General features: G+C 39.0%; 8 protein-coding genes across 8 annotated transcripts; 4 read left to right on the top strand and 4 right to left on the bottom strand. All coding sequences in view use genetic code 12, as the record gives it.

Annotated features, from left to right (window-relative positions):
- Positions 1 to 382: 382 nt before the first annotated feature.
- PUB1 (Pub1p) lies at positions 383 to 1,564 on the top strand (the record flags this gene model as incomplete). The annotated part of the gene is made up of 1 exon (XM_064996519.1): positions 383 to 1,564. The coding sequence occupies one exon, from the start codon at positions 383 to 385 to the stop codon at positions 1,562 to 1,564; it is 1,182 nt and encodes a 393-aa protein (XP_064852591.1).
- A 608-nt stretch (positions 1,565 to 2,172) lies between these two features.
- DASC09_029150 (uncharacterized protein) lies at positions 2,173 to 2,639 on the bottom strand (the record flags this gene model as incomplete). Its single annotated transcript, XM_064996518.1, has 2 exons — positions 2,173 to 2,405; positions 2,498 to 2,639. 2 exons carry the CDS (start codon positions 2,637 to 2,639, stop codon positions 2,173 to 2,175), a joined length of 375 nt encoding a protein of 124 aa, XP_064852590.1.
- Positions 2,640 to 2,811: 172 nt separating this feature from the next.
- On the bottom strand, positions 2,812 to 3,384 carry DASC09_029140 (uncharacterized protein; the record flags this gene model as incomplete). Its single annotated transcript, XM_064996517.1, has 1 exon — positions 2,812 to 3,384. The coding sequence occupies one exon, from the start codon at positions 3,382 to 3,384 to the stop codon at positions 2,812 to 2,814; it is 573 nt and encodes a 190-aa protein (XP_064852589.1).
- A 618-nt stretch (positions 3,385 to 4,002) lies between these two features.
- DASC09_029130 (uncharacterized protein) lies at positions 4,003 to 6,110 on the top strand (the record flags this gene model as incomplete). The annotated part of the gene is made up of 2 exons (XM_064996516.1): positions 4,003 to 5,785; positions 5,878 to 6,110. 2 exons carry the CDS (start codon positions 4,003 to 4,005, stop codon positions 6,108 to 6,110), a joined length of 2,016 nt encoding a protein of 671 aa, XP_064852588.1.
- Positions 6,111 to 8,046: 1,936 nt separating this feature from the next.
- Positions 8,047 to 10,083, bottom strand: DASC09_029120 (chromatin structure-remodeling complex subunit RSC7; the record flags this gene model as incomplete). The annotated part of the gene is made up of 1 exon (XM_064996515.1): positions 8,047 to 10,083. The coding sequence occupies one exon, from the start codon at positions 10,081 to 10,083 to the stop codon at positions 8,047 to 8,049; it is 2,037 nt and encodes a 678-aa protein (XP_064852587.1).
- A 231-nt stretch (positions 10,084 to 10,314) lies between these two features.
- MRPL51 (mitochondrial 54S ribosomal protein mL43 MRPL51) lies at positions 10,315 to 10,805 on the top strand (the record flags this gene model as incomplete). The annotated part of the gene is made up of 2 exons (XM_064996514.1): positions 10,315 to 10,380; positions 10,446 to 10,805. 2 exons carry the CDS (start codon positions 10,315 to 10,317, stop codon positions 10,803 to 10,805), a joined length of 426 nt encoding a protein of 141 aa, XP_064852586.1.
- A 104-nt stretch (positions 10,806 to 10,909) lies between these two features.
- RDS3 (U2 snRNP complex subunit RDS3) lies at positions 10,910 to 11,224 on the bottom strand (the record flags this gene model as incomplete). Its single annotated transcript, XM_064996513.1, has 1 exon — positions 10,910 to 11,224. One exon carries the CDS (start codon positions 11,222 to 11,224, stop codon positions 10,910 to 10,912), a length of 315 nt encoding a protein of 104 aa, XP_064852585.1.
- Positions 11,225 to 11,448: 224 nt separating this feature from the next.
- DASC09_029090 (uncharacterized protein) lies at positions 11,449 to 12,699 on the top strand (the record flags this gene model as incomplete). Its single annotated transcript, XM_064996512.1, has 1 exon — positions 11,449 to 12,699. The coding sequence occupies one exon, from the start codon at positions 11,449 to 11,451 to the stop codon at positions 12,697 to 12,699; it is 1,251 nt and encodes a 416-aa protein (XP_064852584.1).
- Positions 12,700 to 13,166: the final 467 nt, after the last annotated feature.

Here is a 13,166-nt window from a genome sequence, read left to right as displayed (position 1 = left end):
AAAAAAAATTTTTCGCGATTTTTTGCTGCTCAAAGAAAAAAAAAAAAATAAAAAAAATAAAATAAAACAAAATCAGTTTGACTTAGTTGGCCATCTGATAGCACATCGATATTACGACACACACCCACACCAAACACCCGTTCTATTGCATTTCAATAGTTCCTTCCTTCTTCCTCCATTTTTTTTTTTTTTATTCTTTTTGTCTTTTTGTTGTTTTTGTACTACTTCTAGACATTCCCGCTTTATTTTTTCTCTCTAATCTCTCTCTCACCTCATTTTTCTTTTTGATTTGATTTTTGATTTTTGGTTTCCCAATTCATTTTTTTTGTTGGTTTCATTTGTCAAAGATTATTCTTATTAATTCAATTTAATATCTACAATTATGAGTTCTGAACAAATCCCATCCGAAGTTCCAGTTTCTGGTTCCCCAGCTCCAGCTGCTGCTGGCGCCGCCCCTGTTGCCGCCGCTCCAGGCTCTGCTTCTGCTCCAGAAGGTGCTGCTGCTAACCCAATTGCTCCTCCTCAACCAGAAGTCACTCCTGCTAATGCCATTGAAGGTGGTCGTGAAATGTCCAACAACATTTTGTACGTTTCTGGTCTTCCAAAATCAGTCACCGAAGAAATGCTTCGTGAATTGTTCAACGTCACTGGTCAAGTTCAATCAGTCAAGATTCTCTTTGACAAGAACCGTCCAGGTTACAATTATGCTTTTATTGAATACGATAACGGCCAATCCGCTGAAATGGCCAAGCACACTTTGAGCGGCCGTCTGATCAACAACTCGGAAATCTCGATCAATTGGGCTTTCCAATCACAATCCACCAAGACCACCGACACTTTCAACCTTTTCGTTGGTGATTTGTCTTCTGAAGTCAATGATGATCTTCTTGGTAAGACTTTTGGCGGGTTCCAATCCCTCACTTCTGCCCACGTCATGTGGGACATGCAAACTGGCCGTTCCCGTGGTTATGGGTTTGTTTCCTTCAATGACCAAGCTGAAGCCGAACAAGCTTTGCAAACCATGAACGGTGAATGGATTGGTGGTCGTCAAATCAGATTGAACTGGGCTTCCCACAAGCAAAAGATCCCATCTGGTCACAACCACCACCACCACAATGGCGGTTTCCAAAACGGCCCAAACGGGGTGCTTCCTCCACCTTCACAAAACGTTGGGGCTCCACTCCAACAAAATGGCGGACCAAACAACAATGGTAATGTTCCAATGGGTCTTAACCCAGTGCAAACTTATGAGTTTGTTCTCCGTCAATCACCAACTTGGCAAACCACTGTTTACATTGGTAACTTGGCCCACTTCACCAGTCAAAACGAATTGATTCCTCTTTTACAAACTTATGGTTTCATTGTCGACTTCAAATTCCACCCAGAAAAAGGTTGTGCTTTTGTTAAGTACGATTCTCATGAAAGAGCTGCCGTGGCTATTGTCCAATTGAGTGGTTACAACTTCAATGGTAGAATGTTGAAGAGTGGGTGGGGTAAAGACACTAGACCTCCACCAACCATGCAATACAATAACTATAGAGTAGTTTATGGTCAACAACACTAGATAATTATAATCTGGAGAAAACTGACTTTTTTTTTATTATTATTTTCATTTGAAATGATTGGAAATTTTTCATAGTTGTGGATATGTTTGTTGCTTTTTTATTTTTTGATTGATTATATTGGATTGAAAATTGTAAAATGCTATTTGATATATATATATATATATATAATTACTGGTCTGAATCAAAATTGATCTAGCCTTGTTTTGTTTCTAAAAAATAACTTTTTTTTCTTGTTTTTTCTTTTTTTCTTTTTTTCATTTTATTTATTGTGTAACCAGCTACCAATTTTCTTTTGTTACTTTTGCTTAGTTTTTTATTTAACTTGTTATTAGTCTTTTATGAATTGGAAAACAATTGAGGGAAAAAAAAAGGGAAAATAAAAAAAAAAAAAATTAAATAAATGAGTATTAGTGTTGTTAATGAAATATCTATGCTTTTTGTAGATTACATTGGTGATGATCAAAAAGATTTTATAATTTGGAGCAAATGATATATCCAGTTGGAATAAATAATAAATAATAATAATAAATAATAATAAAAAATAATAATAATAAACAATAATAATAAATAATAATAATAAATTATAAATGATAATAAATAATAACTCTCAATACTTGAACTTTTTCCCTTCATGAACGAACTTTTGCTTTTTTAGATTACTTAAATAATCTCTCCAATCTAACGATCCTGCTGTCAAGCACCACAAATCACCCACCGATATCAACCCATATTTCGCTCTGGTCAATGCCACATTCATTCTCCGTCTATCACTAACAAACCCCACTTTACTATGATCGTTCGAACGAACACAAGAAAACACAATGAAATCTTTTTCTCGACCTTGAAAAGCATCGATTGATATGCACCGTCACCTCTATCTTCACCATCATCACCATTTTTGTTCTTCTTTTTACTCTTCATCGAGAACATACTCTCATGGCTTCTTCCCCTGGTATCCCAAAACAAAAGCGGCTTATCAATCCCCTTTATCGATCTTTGTCCAACCGTCACCCCATCCTGAAGCAACCCATTGTGGAACCGATCTCTAGGAAATGCAGAAATATACGTATGCATACGATATTGAGTATCCAACATGTGCGCCCGCTCATACGTGCCATTCTCAATTACCCTTTCAAACAACGAGTACTCCAACACCTCAATATCGGAATAGAAATTCAATTGCTTGTGATCGCCAACGAGCACGAATTTCTCAACACCACTTTGAACTCCCCCATAAGCCTCTCAATTATTGATCCTTTGGCTGCAAAAAGTTCCTGAAAATCCGTTTTTTCCAAGCATGCTTGAGGTTGAAAAGGAGTAATTCCTTGTTGAGCTCCCCTGTTTGGTGATTGTAATTATTATTCAATGGGGCGGAGTCTCTCAACTGATATTTTGATCTCATTTGATCTCTCCAGGACTTCTGTTCTGTTGAAGCAAGACCTATTGGTTTTGGTTTCTTCTTTGGTTTTTGCAAATCTTTTGGAACAATAGTATTTTCCCAGTTGACTAAACTCTTATAACCATCATCAGAGCCATAATTATAATCATCATCACCAAGGTTCAAGCTATCCATTTCGTTAATGAGATAATAATCACCATCATCGTCATCTGCGATTTGACGATAGCATTCGGGACATAACAATGCCAAAGCGTCAAAGTTCAACAGGACAAGCTGATTACACCATACGCAATCAAGGTTTTTTCCAGAAGCGTGGAACCCTTGCAAAGATTGGGGATAAGAAGCGGCCATGCTGTTGAGAATGCTTTCTCGTTGAGACGGTTTCCGACAGCCTCGACAGGTATTCTCACGGCTAGACATCTTCAAGATGAAATGCACGCTATTGGGAGTTTCTCCGATGCTGTAATATTCAAATCCTCTTCTATGGTTGAATGGTCAATAATATTCTATGCTTAAATTTTTGGAATCTTCTTTGGTGATTAAATGGAACCTTCTTTAAGATTTAAATGCATCTTTGCGAACTTCATTCCATGGATGGAGAAGAAGAATGAGAAGCAGAGAAAATACCTCACATAGTTGGCAAACCTTCCCTTTTTATATATTGTTTCCCAATTCCACCTTTTTTCTTAAAAAAAAATTGCAAAGATCGGATAAACAGTGAATGATAAACCGTCAAAGAACATGATACTCGCATCACCGTACAGAAAGAGAGAGAGGGCTCTGGAGCTTTTAAAACATTCCCAAATCAGATAACAGGGAAGGGAACAAGAAGAAGAAAAAAAAGAAGGGAAATTGGGAAACAAGACATAAAGGGAGAAGGTTTGCGATATATGTGTATGATATGAGTTATTTCTATTCTTCTTCTGGTTATTCAATGGCATGAAGCCCGTCTGCTACTCAATAGATACATTTAAATCTTAAAGATTACAATACTAAACCATTAAAGAAGATTTGAATAGTACTTTTTTCATCTTAAAGATGTCAAATGTTGGTGATGGCCTCATTGGGAAAATTGATAGTTTGAAACTTGATGATGCTGTTCCTATTGTTCCGAATGTTTTAAAAAAACCAAAGAAGAAACCAAAACCAGTCTTACAAAAACCGCCAGATAGAAAGCCACGGAAACAACTAAGACCATTGTATACTTACAATCGCCCAACAGCCAAGCTAAACAAGGAATTACTCCTTTTTAACCTCAAGCATGCTTGGAAAAAACAACGCCAAAAGAGATCCAGTACCCTCAGATACCCATCTATGAAAGAATATATCTCAGAAATTAGTTGGTGTGCTTATTTGGATGACTTATTCGAGACCTTCCCCTCAGAAAATGTTGTATTTAGCTGGACCAATCATACTCCTGATAGTAAGAAGGAAAAAGACGTTAGCCATGAGGATTTGGGTGGCGAGGTATGTTATACGGCAACATTTGATTACCAAAAGGAAATGAACACCATACTTTCGAAATCAGAGAGAAAAATTCAGAGATCACCTTTTGCAAAGGGGCAAACTTTCATTTTAAATGACGGTACAAGGGCTTTTTGGTGCGGGTATGCGGAAAGCGTTGACTTGGTGGATTTTAATGGAAGGACTCTTGGGAAAAATGATGATATTGAATTTGAAAAGATTGCGGATATCGTGGTGCTTATCATGATTTATCCTTGGGAAGTGAAACAATTACCAAAATCATTACCGATGCATACATTAAACGTTTTACCATGCAGTGCCACGGCCACGAGAATCTTGCGAGGGTTGACTAAATTGTCTAATAAAGAGTTTATCAGTATGCTCTTGGGCCAAACCCCAATTACCCAAATTGCACCGAATACCGCTAATTTTGTGGCCCAGTACACAGAAAAATCACCTAATCCATCGCAAAAGATCGCCATTGGATCGATCTTGGCAAACTCCATTACGGTCTTGCAAGGGCCTCCAGGCACCGGGAAAACCGCAACGATTGTGGAAACCATCTTTCAACTTCTTGCACAGCCAAGAAAGTTAAATGGTCCGATTGTGGTGGTGGCGCATTCCAATATTGCCATTGATAATATTGCCGAGAAGTTGCTTGAGATTGGGCAACTGTTTGAGCAGTTTGGGCATCTTAAGGACACGATTCTCCGGATCGTGTCAGCGGCCAGGGTTAATGATTATTCTGATGAGGGAGAGAATCCGCATCCATTGGGGAAAATCACTCTTCATCATAAAGTTTATGAGGAACTTTCTATTGCATTAAAAGCGGTGGAGCGGGCGTTGAGGGACCAAAATCCTAATGGGTTTGACAAACGGGATTTTCAGGAACTTTTTGCAGCCAAAGGATCAATAATTAAGAGGCTTATGGGGGAGTTCAAAGTGGTGTTGACTACCACCGTTGGCTCGGGATGTTGTGCCCTCCAACACCCCAAGGAAATCCCGGTGGTGATCATGGACGAGGCCACCCAATCTTCCGAGCCCAGCACCATTATCCCATTATCGCTTCAAAGTGTTGAGAAATTCGTGCTCGTTGGCGATCACAAGCAATTGAATTTCTATTCCGATATTGAGGTGTTGGAGTACTCGTTGTTTGAAAGGGTAATTGAGAATGGCACGTATGAGCGGGCGCACATGTTGGATACTCAATATCGTATGCATACGTATATTTCTGCATTTCCTAGAGATCGGTTCCACAATGGGTTGCTTCAGGATGGGGTGACGGTTGGACAAAGATCGATAAAGGGGATTGATAAGCCGCTTTTGTTTTGGGATACCAGGGGAAGAAGCCATGAGAGTATGTTCTCGATGAAGAGTAAAAAGAAGAACAAAAATGGTGATGATGGTGAAGATAGAGGTGACGGTGCATATCAATCGATGCTTTTCAAGGTCGAGAAAAAGATTTCATTGTGTTTTCTTGTGTTCGTTCGAACGATCATAGTAAAGTGGGGTTTGTTAGTGATAGACGGAGAATGAATGTGGCATTGACCAGAGCGAAATATGGGTTGATATCGGTGGGTGATTTGTGGTGCTTGACAGCAGGATCGTTAGATTGGAGAGATTATTTAAGTAATCTAAAAAAGCAAAAGTTCGTTCATGAAGGGAAAAAGTTCAAGTATTGAGAGTTATTATTTATTACTTGGGTTTCCAACTCGCTAAATTATTTGCTTCAAATTATAAAGCCTTTATTCAGGCCTATAAATAAGTCAGTGATTGCATTGAATAAAATATGGATGAATGATGATTGTAATGACTTCGTTTCCTAATAACTAATCTGTATGGATCCGCAAATCTAGAATTTATAGTAGCGATGCATCATGTAATTGAAATCTAGAAAGTTTTGCGACTTCCACTTATCACTAAGAAATTAAAAAATGGACTTCCAGAACTTGTTTAATAGGAGAAAAAAACTTTAATGTTTAGTAAAAGCTCTTTAAAGGGTTGAAATCATGCCAGGGATATGAGCAATGGAGACAAATGCCAAAGAAAATTAAGAAGCACAGAATACAGGGTTTACTCATGCCAGAAAGTGGATTCTCCATACGATAGAATTAAAAATCAAGGCAATCAATGGCCATAGAAATAAAAATCAACGCTAAAAATTTTGAAAGAGTAATCTTTGATATCCCCGAAGGCGAACCGGGCTAGTCATGAATTGTACGATAAGAGAGAATGCACATCATGGAGTCTTATATCCAGCAGCAACATCACTTAAACCTGTGATAGAAAATAATACAACAGAATAAATCATGGCTTCAATCCAAAGAAAAATGCAAATTCCACAACAAACAAGAAAAACACGTCAAATCTCAAAAAGATTGTTTATTCAATTTTCAAATGATCGCTGGAAAAAAAAAAAAAAAGAAAAAAAGAGATGAGACCAAAACACTAAATGATTGGGACAAAAGGGTAAAATATCAACCTCAGACATATATCGTCAATATCTAAACCAGAGAGTCCAGATAAAACAACTACTCATGATGTAGCTTATTGTTGGAAAGAGAAAATGTTCATGAAAGAGAAATCTGGGAAAGAGTGTAACCAAGTAAATGGTGGTTTCCTAACGGGATCAGTGAAATAAGATAAAAATTGTGGAATTTAAGTGAGATGAGACTGGGCGACAAGAATATTTGAGGTTGAAGATGATGCATGCATGTTGTGAAAATCACCTCTTTCACCATGTCCTCAAGAACATTTACGATCCACTTACAAACTATCTTAGTTGTTCAGAAAAATCTCTGTTTTTCAAAATATTCAAATCTATTATCCAAATATTATACAATTATAGCTCAAAATATATATCAATATCTTGCCCGCTCTTTGGTTTTCCCAGCGTGAAAAAAAAATATCAACAACGTCTTTTCCCCCAGCTTCAGGGTATCACTTTTTGTCTCATTAGGGGGACCGTTGTTTGCAAATTACCAGAAAACTCATATATATATATATATATATAAGTTTTCCAAGGTTTTGGGACTCCTTTTTTTTTTTTTTTACCCAATGAGCTTTTCAATTTCTGGTTTGATCTCCCCCTTGATCTTTTCAATTTCAGGTTTCATTTCCCCAGCGAGTTTATCTATTTCATCAGTGACCACCTTCTTGTAATGCTCGCCAGTGGTCTTGGCCTCATCCACTTTAGTGGAGACTTCGGTCTTGAAATTATTGGACATTATGGATGGAAATTAACTAATCAATTAAAAATTACTCAGTTAAAAATGAGCCAGCAGATGGTGTGATGATGATGATGATGGTGGAAACGGAGATTGAGAAAAAGGTTAGTATTACCAAGAGAATTTGGATTATAAACTGATGAAGTATTATTACCGCAGAGAGAGATTAAAATGATGTTATATATTCTAATAAATTGCCTGTGTATTTATACTATGATATTTTTTTTTCATGATAGCAACCAAGCAACTGACATACTTGAAATGTCAATGTATATGTACTCACAACAACGAAGAAAAAAAAAAGAATTTTCTTCAAACTACGCAGCAAAGTAACCATGTTTCTTACCAAATAATATATTACAATTGTATACCCTAGCCATATATATATCTACTAGTCCACAGAAATTCCATTGGGGTTAGGTTTTCTAACCTTGACCACCTGGCTCTTGAGCATCGTATGGAACCTCAACGAATGCAAATCGATGTTTTGCTCAGGATCATTGCTGAGTTTCTTTTCCCTATATTCATTCACCAATTGGATCCGTTGCTGAGTAAGGCGAGTTTTATCATCCATCAGCAAATGGAAGTTCGGTGGTAATGGATAAACCCGCTCGTCCACCACTTCTTCATCGCTATTTTCATTCATATCAAGATCCACCACCCCTTCTTGTTTTTCCACCGGTTCTTTCCCTTGGCCAATAAATTTCGGAATCACCCTATACGAGCAATACTTATCCTTTGAAGTTTCCATCTCGGTTCGTGGACCACGGAGCTCTTGGGCCATCACCCGTTTCTTCAAATTCTTCTTATAAAGATTAAACCCCCCACTGCGCTCTAACCAATAATATTTCCACAGTTGACGACGACTATTCCGAGCATTTTCAATGTTATGGTTTAGAGACACCGCGTTCTGCTGATACTCCAAAGTTCTAATTCGTTTAATTGCTGGAATGGTCCCTTGTAGTTGTAATTCTTCTCCATACCGTTTAAGAGTCTCGATATCATTATTACCATTGTTATTATTGTCTCCATCATCATCACAACTCTGGGGTTGTTGAAGGCCGGAAATTTCTTTGATGACGTTTTGGGTTTGGAAAAATCGTAGCCCCACATTAGATTTCTTACCATAAATTTCCGGTTTATCAGTGACAGGAATACTACGTCCCACCATATCGTCGAATTTTGCCCCAGCTGTAAGCGATTCGCCCTTGATTTTGTAATTAGGCAACACCAAGTTTTTATTCAAATGGATCTTCCCGGTTATGCCTTGGCCGTGTAAGCACGATACAGGATAAATGTTATCCCCATTAGAGGTAATCAAACTCTCATTTCCTACAAGACTGGAAGTGATACTCGGAGGAATCGATCCCCCAGGAGAAGTCACCACCACTGGAGGTTGTTGCGACCCATGATGCTGATACCGGAAATTCTCAAAATTGACGGGGACTTTGCTGAATATTGGCACATTGGTCACTCCTGAAGAAAGTAAATAGTTCTGTTTGACCTCGTCTGTGGGGTCAGGTAAAAGTCGCGATTCCAATTGCTGTTGACGGGAAAACGTCACGGGAATATGTGCCGGTGGTTTATATAATTTAAACTTTGATGCTGATTGAGACAAGGACTCCGGATTCAAGGATCCTGATGATAACGATGGCGGTGGTGGCACCATAACATTAGAAGGGTCGCCGCTCTTCAATTTTTCGTGTTTCTTGGTCCTCAGTAATCCTTCTTTACCTAAAGATTGACTAGACCGGTGAGATTTGTGGGCATATACCGGGTCGGATTCTTTGAACCCTTGGGTCTTCCCAAGGTCTTCCCAATAATCATCTTTGATTCTTATCCCGTTTCTGAGTAGCCGTGCCCCATAAATCAAGAATAATGACCGGAAGGTGATCACCCCAATGGTCCGGGACTTGAATGGGGCAGGCAAGATCTTGTGATCGATAAGAAACGCTTTGTCTTGATCATTGGTGACAAACTTCACCAAGCTCTTGTTCTTGTGAAGGAAAAGATACGAGTCACGGAATTGCAATTCTTTCAGAATATCTGTCGCCACCACAAAAAGTCTTTTCCCTCTGCCAGGTAAAGTGAATGTCGATACCACAATCCGGTCTTGTTGGTCCTTGTCATAGAAAAACCCATTCTTGGAGATTTTCTGTTCTCCTGCATTGTCCGTCATGATTTGCAAGTACTCGTCAGGTAATTCGAGATTGCCGTTGTATTCCAGCGGTTGAAACTGGGTTCTGTCTACAAAATCTTCTTTTGGATGAGGCATTGGGGGTAAATTGACAGGGACCAGATGATGACCATTGCTGGCGCTGCTGGACCCGCTAGAGCTACCATAAGTGTTGGCCCTGAACAGTGTACCACATGGGTTGCTGGGGGTGTTTTCTGGAAGTTCCTGTTCTTGCAAGGGGATATCAGACATGGGATTTCTCTCTTACTGTTGATGATGTTTCATTATTATTTTTGTTGTTATTGTTGTTGTTGTATTAAGGCTGTTGATGATTGTTGATGGCGCGAGAAATAGCGTTGCCCGGCCGTAATTAACAGTGTTTTTTGACCAAAAAAAAAAAATCTTTTGGCGCTGAAAGCGGTGATTGACAGTGAAATAATACAATAATAATAATAATAATAATATAATAATAATATAGCAATAATGCCAGTTAAGGCCCTCAAAGCAACAACCGTGGCCATCAACGGTGTCAAAAGTTTCATTCTCCCGGTACGTTGAAGGATGTTTTTGTTTTATTAGACAGGAACTTGAGACCGTTTACTAACTATTCATAGTGTCAAAAAATCAAGATCGATTACTGTAATTGGGGAGGCAGCTCGCTTGGGATTAAACAATATATTCAATCGAAGAAGTTCCAGAAGTTTGCTCAAGACAACCAGAATATCCAGATCAACCTCCATCACAGACCAGGCCACCACCCAGTGATCACCGGGTACTACGCCAACGGGAGAACCAAGCCAATATGTGTGAAAAACCTTGACTTGGAGACCATCGACAAGAAAATGGATATTGTTCGCTCGTCGAGTGGGGAGATCTTAGGGAAATACAAGCATGCCGTCCAGAGTGTCAACGAAAGTGCCAGGGGTATTTGGTCACCATTGCACGTCGACCCTAGCCAGAGACACAAGATTTAAATAGTGAGGAGGCAGTCGTCTACATGTACATATATATCTATATTTATTATTATTTTATTTTATTCTATGTAATTTTGAATAGCAACAATAGCATTGGTTGGTTACTACTTTCTTTTCTCGTAGTAATGGTCCATCCGCGTCGACCCCAACGTGGTGATTCGTGGACACCCATCGCGGTTCTTCTCGGTCCTGACACATTCAAAACAATAGTAAGCTGGAGACACTCCTTTACCCCCACAGATCACACACCGATGCTTATCCTGGCCAAAAGCACACTCATCACAAATCCTCACTTGCTCTGTTGGTCTGACATACGAATCACACACCGGGCATCTTCCATCGCATTTCTCACACAAGCTACCGACCGTGGTTCCTGGTTGTTTCAAGCATAAAACGAGATCAGCCTGATGACGGGACATGGCAAATAAATATAATAAATATAATAATAATATTGGTAAAGAGAAGGAAGAGGAAGATTATTTGAGGCAAAATGTTGATCTCTTCTTCACGTGCAACAAGAAAAACCCATCAATCACCCTGCTATAATAATATAAAAAGGAAAAAAAAAATATTTACGGTATAACTCTTTCTCTTGTCTTTGTATATTTTGTTCCTCTTCTTCCCTTATCCTCTACACAACAAAATGTCTCTGCCAATATCCCACGATGACGAATGCTCGATCTGTATCGAGTCGCTCGCCAACCCGTCGCACATCCAGCACGCTATTGCCAAATTATCGCCGTGTAACCACTGCTACCATGACTTGTGTATCAGATCTTGGTCTCACCAGGCCAATTCGTGCCCAAAATGCAGAGTAAGGTTTAATACTGTCGAACTCATTGATAAACACGGTAAACTTATCTACCAGTACCTGGTGGAACACAAAAACTTCCCAGTGGATCCTAACTACTTGGCCCCTACCCAAGAAACCGATGAGGGCCCACTATTACTACAACAACAACAACCTGGAAATCAGCGGTATACCAGCTCTTCGGCTATTAGCCTGCTTCTATCATTCTCTGTCACTTGTTCGCTCTGTTGTAGTAGCTCTGACACTTCAAATGTCTCGGTTTGTGAAAACTGCTGCAGCTGCTTTCACCCTCAGTGTCTAGGAATGGACGACTCGTACTCGGGGTACTGGAATTGCCCCATGTGCGACTGTTTACAAGAAAGTCTTCTTTCTAGAGTGAATAATAATCAAAATAATCGAAATAATAATAATCCCCGTCGCCGCCAACGAAGCACCAATCGGTTCATCAGAAGGACCGACGCCACTTATGAAAGAATCGTCCGACAGCATAGAAGTGGTCAAGGGTCGTTGAATAATAATAATAATAATAATCTGATTTTGGGATCTCCTGAACCCGTGCCACATAAAAATCCCGAAGAAGAGGAAGCGTGGACCGAATTTGAAAAAGTGAGAAAGCGTTCGGATGGTGCTCCAGTACCTATCAATGACCACCAAGCATCATCATCATCATCATCATCGTCATCAACGTCGGCTCTGTTGCCTTCTGGATCTACTGCTGGTTCTTGTGAGCTGACGAGGAAACTAAAACGTCCTTCTAGAAGAGGATCTAAATTGGGACAGAAAGTCGGCAAGACTCTGTCAAAAGTGATCCCAACGAAAGTTGACCATGGCCAATCCAGAGTGATGTCGTTGTTATCAGAAATGCATTCGAATAGTGAATTACTCGTAAGAGACTCCAGAAATACCAGAGTATTGAAAACTTATCAACCTCAAAGGTTATATGGCCAGTTATCTCCGCCAATGTCTCCTTCGAACCCCGATGCAAAGCATGATGATCCCGATTGTAAAAATCTTGATTCTGATACAACAAATGGTGATTCCGATGCGAAAAGTGGCAAAATGAAGGTGCCTATTCTACAATAATGATTTTTATATTCTCTTACTACTTGTTTTCTCTTTTATATTTTAATCTTCCTCTTTTCTTTTTTTTCTGTCTTTCTATTTGGTGGGATTTTCTGGTTCTTTAATTGGTTTTGAGTAGCTTTTGGTAAGGTTCTCTGGTTTTTTTTTCTTACTTTTTTAGTTTCACGAAATATTAATTCTTCTCTGTTTCTTCGTTTTTATGAATAATTCTCTGATGATTTCTTCTAATACAGCAATTTTTTTTCTTGGGTTTTTCAGTTCACAAATAATTATTTGCACGAGTATTTTATCTCTGCACATGCCACTCACAAAAGTAACGTAAGCCGACTGCCATCATTTTATTTGAGCCTGCCAAAGGCACTCATAAATTACGAACCACAACCCAATTAATTAAGAAATGATTTGCGGTGGAATCTGTTTTTTTCTTGGTTATGCCATTTTGGGATGATCCACCACCGAAAAAATAA

The sequence above is a fragment of the Saccharomycopsis crataegensis genome (assembly GCF_037102585.1).
Source record: "Saccharomycopsis crataegensis DNA, jcf7180000000083, whole genome shotgun sequence".
In the NCBI taxonomy this organism is placed as follows: domain Eukaryota; kingdom Fungi; phylum Ascomycota; class Saccharomycetes; order Ascoideales; family Saccharomycopsidaceae; genus Saccharomycopsis; species Saccharomycopsis crataegensis.
The sequence above is the reverse complement of the archived record's forward strand: the minus strand, read 5'-3'. Positions and strand labels throughout refer to the sequence as shown.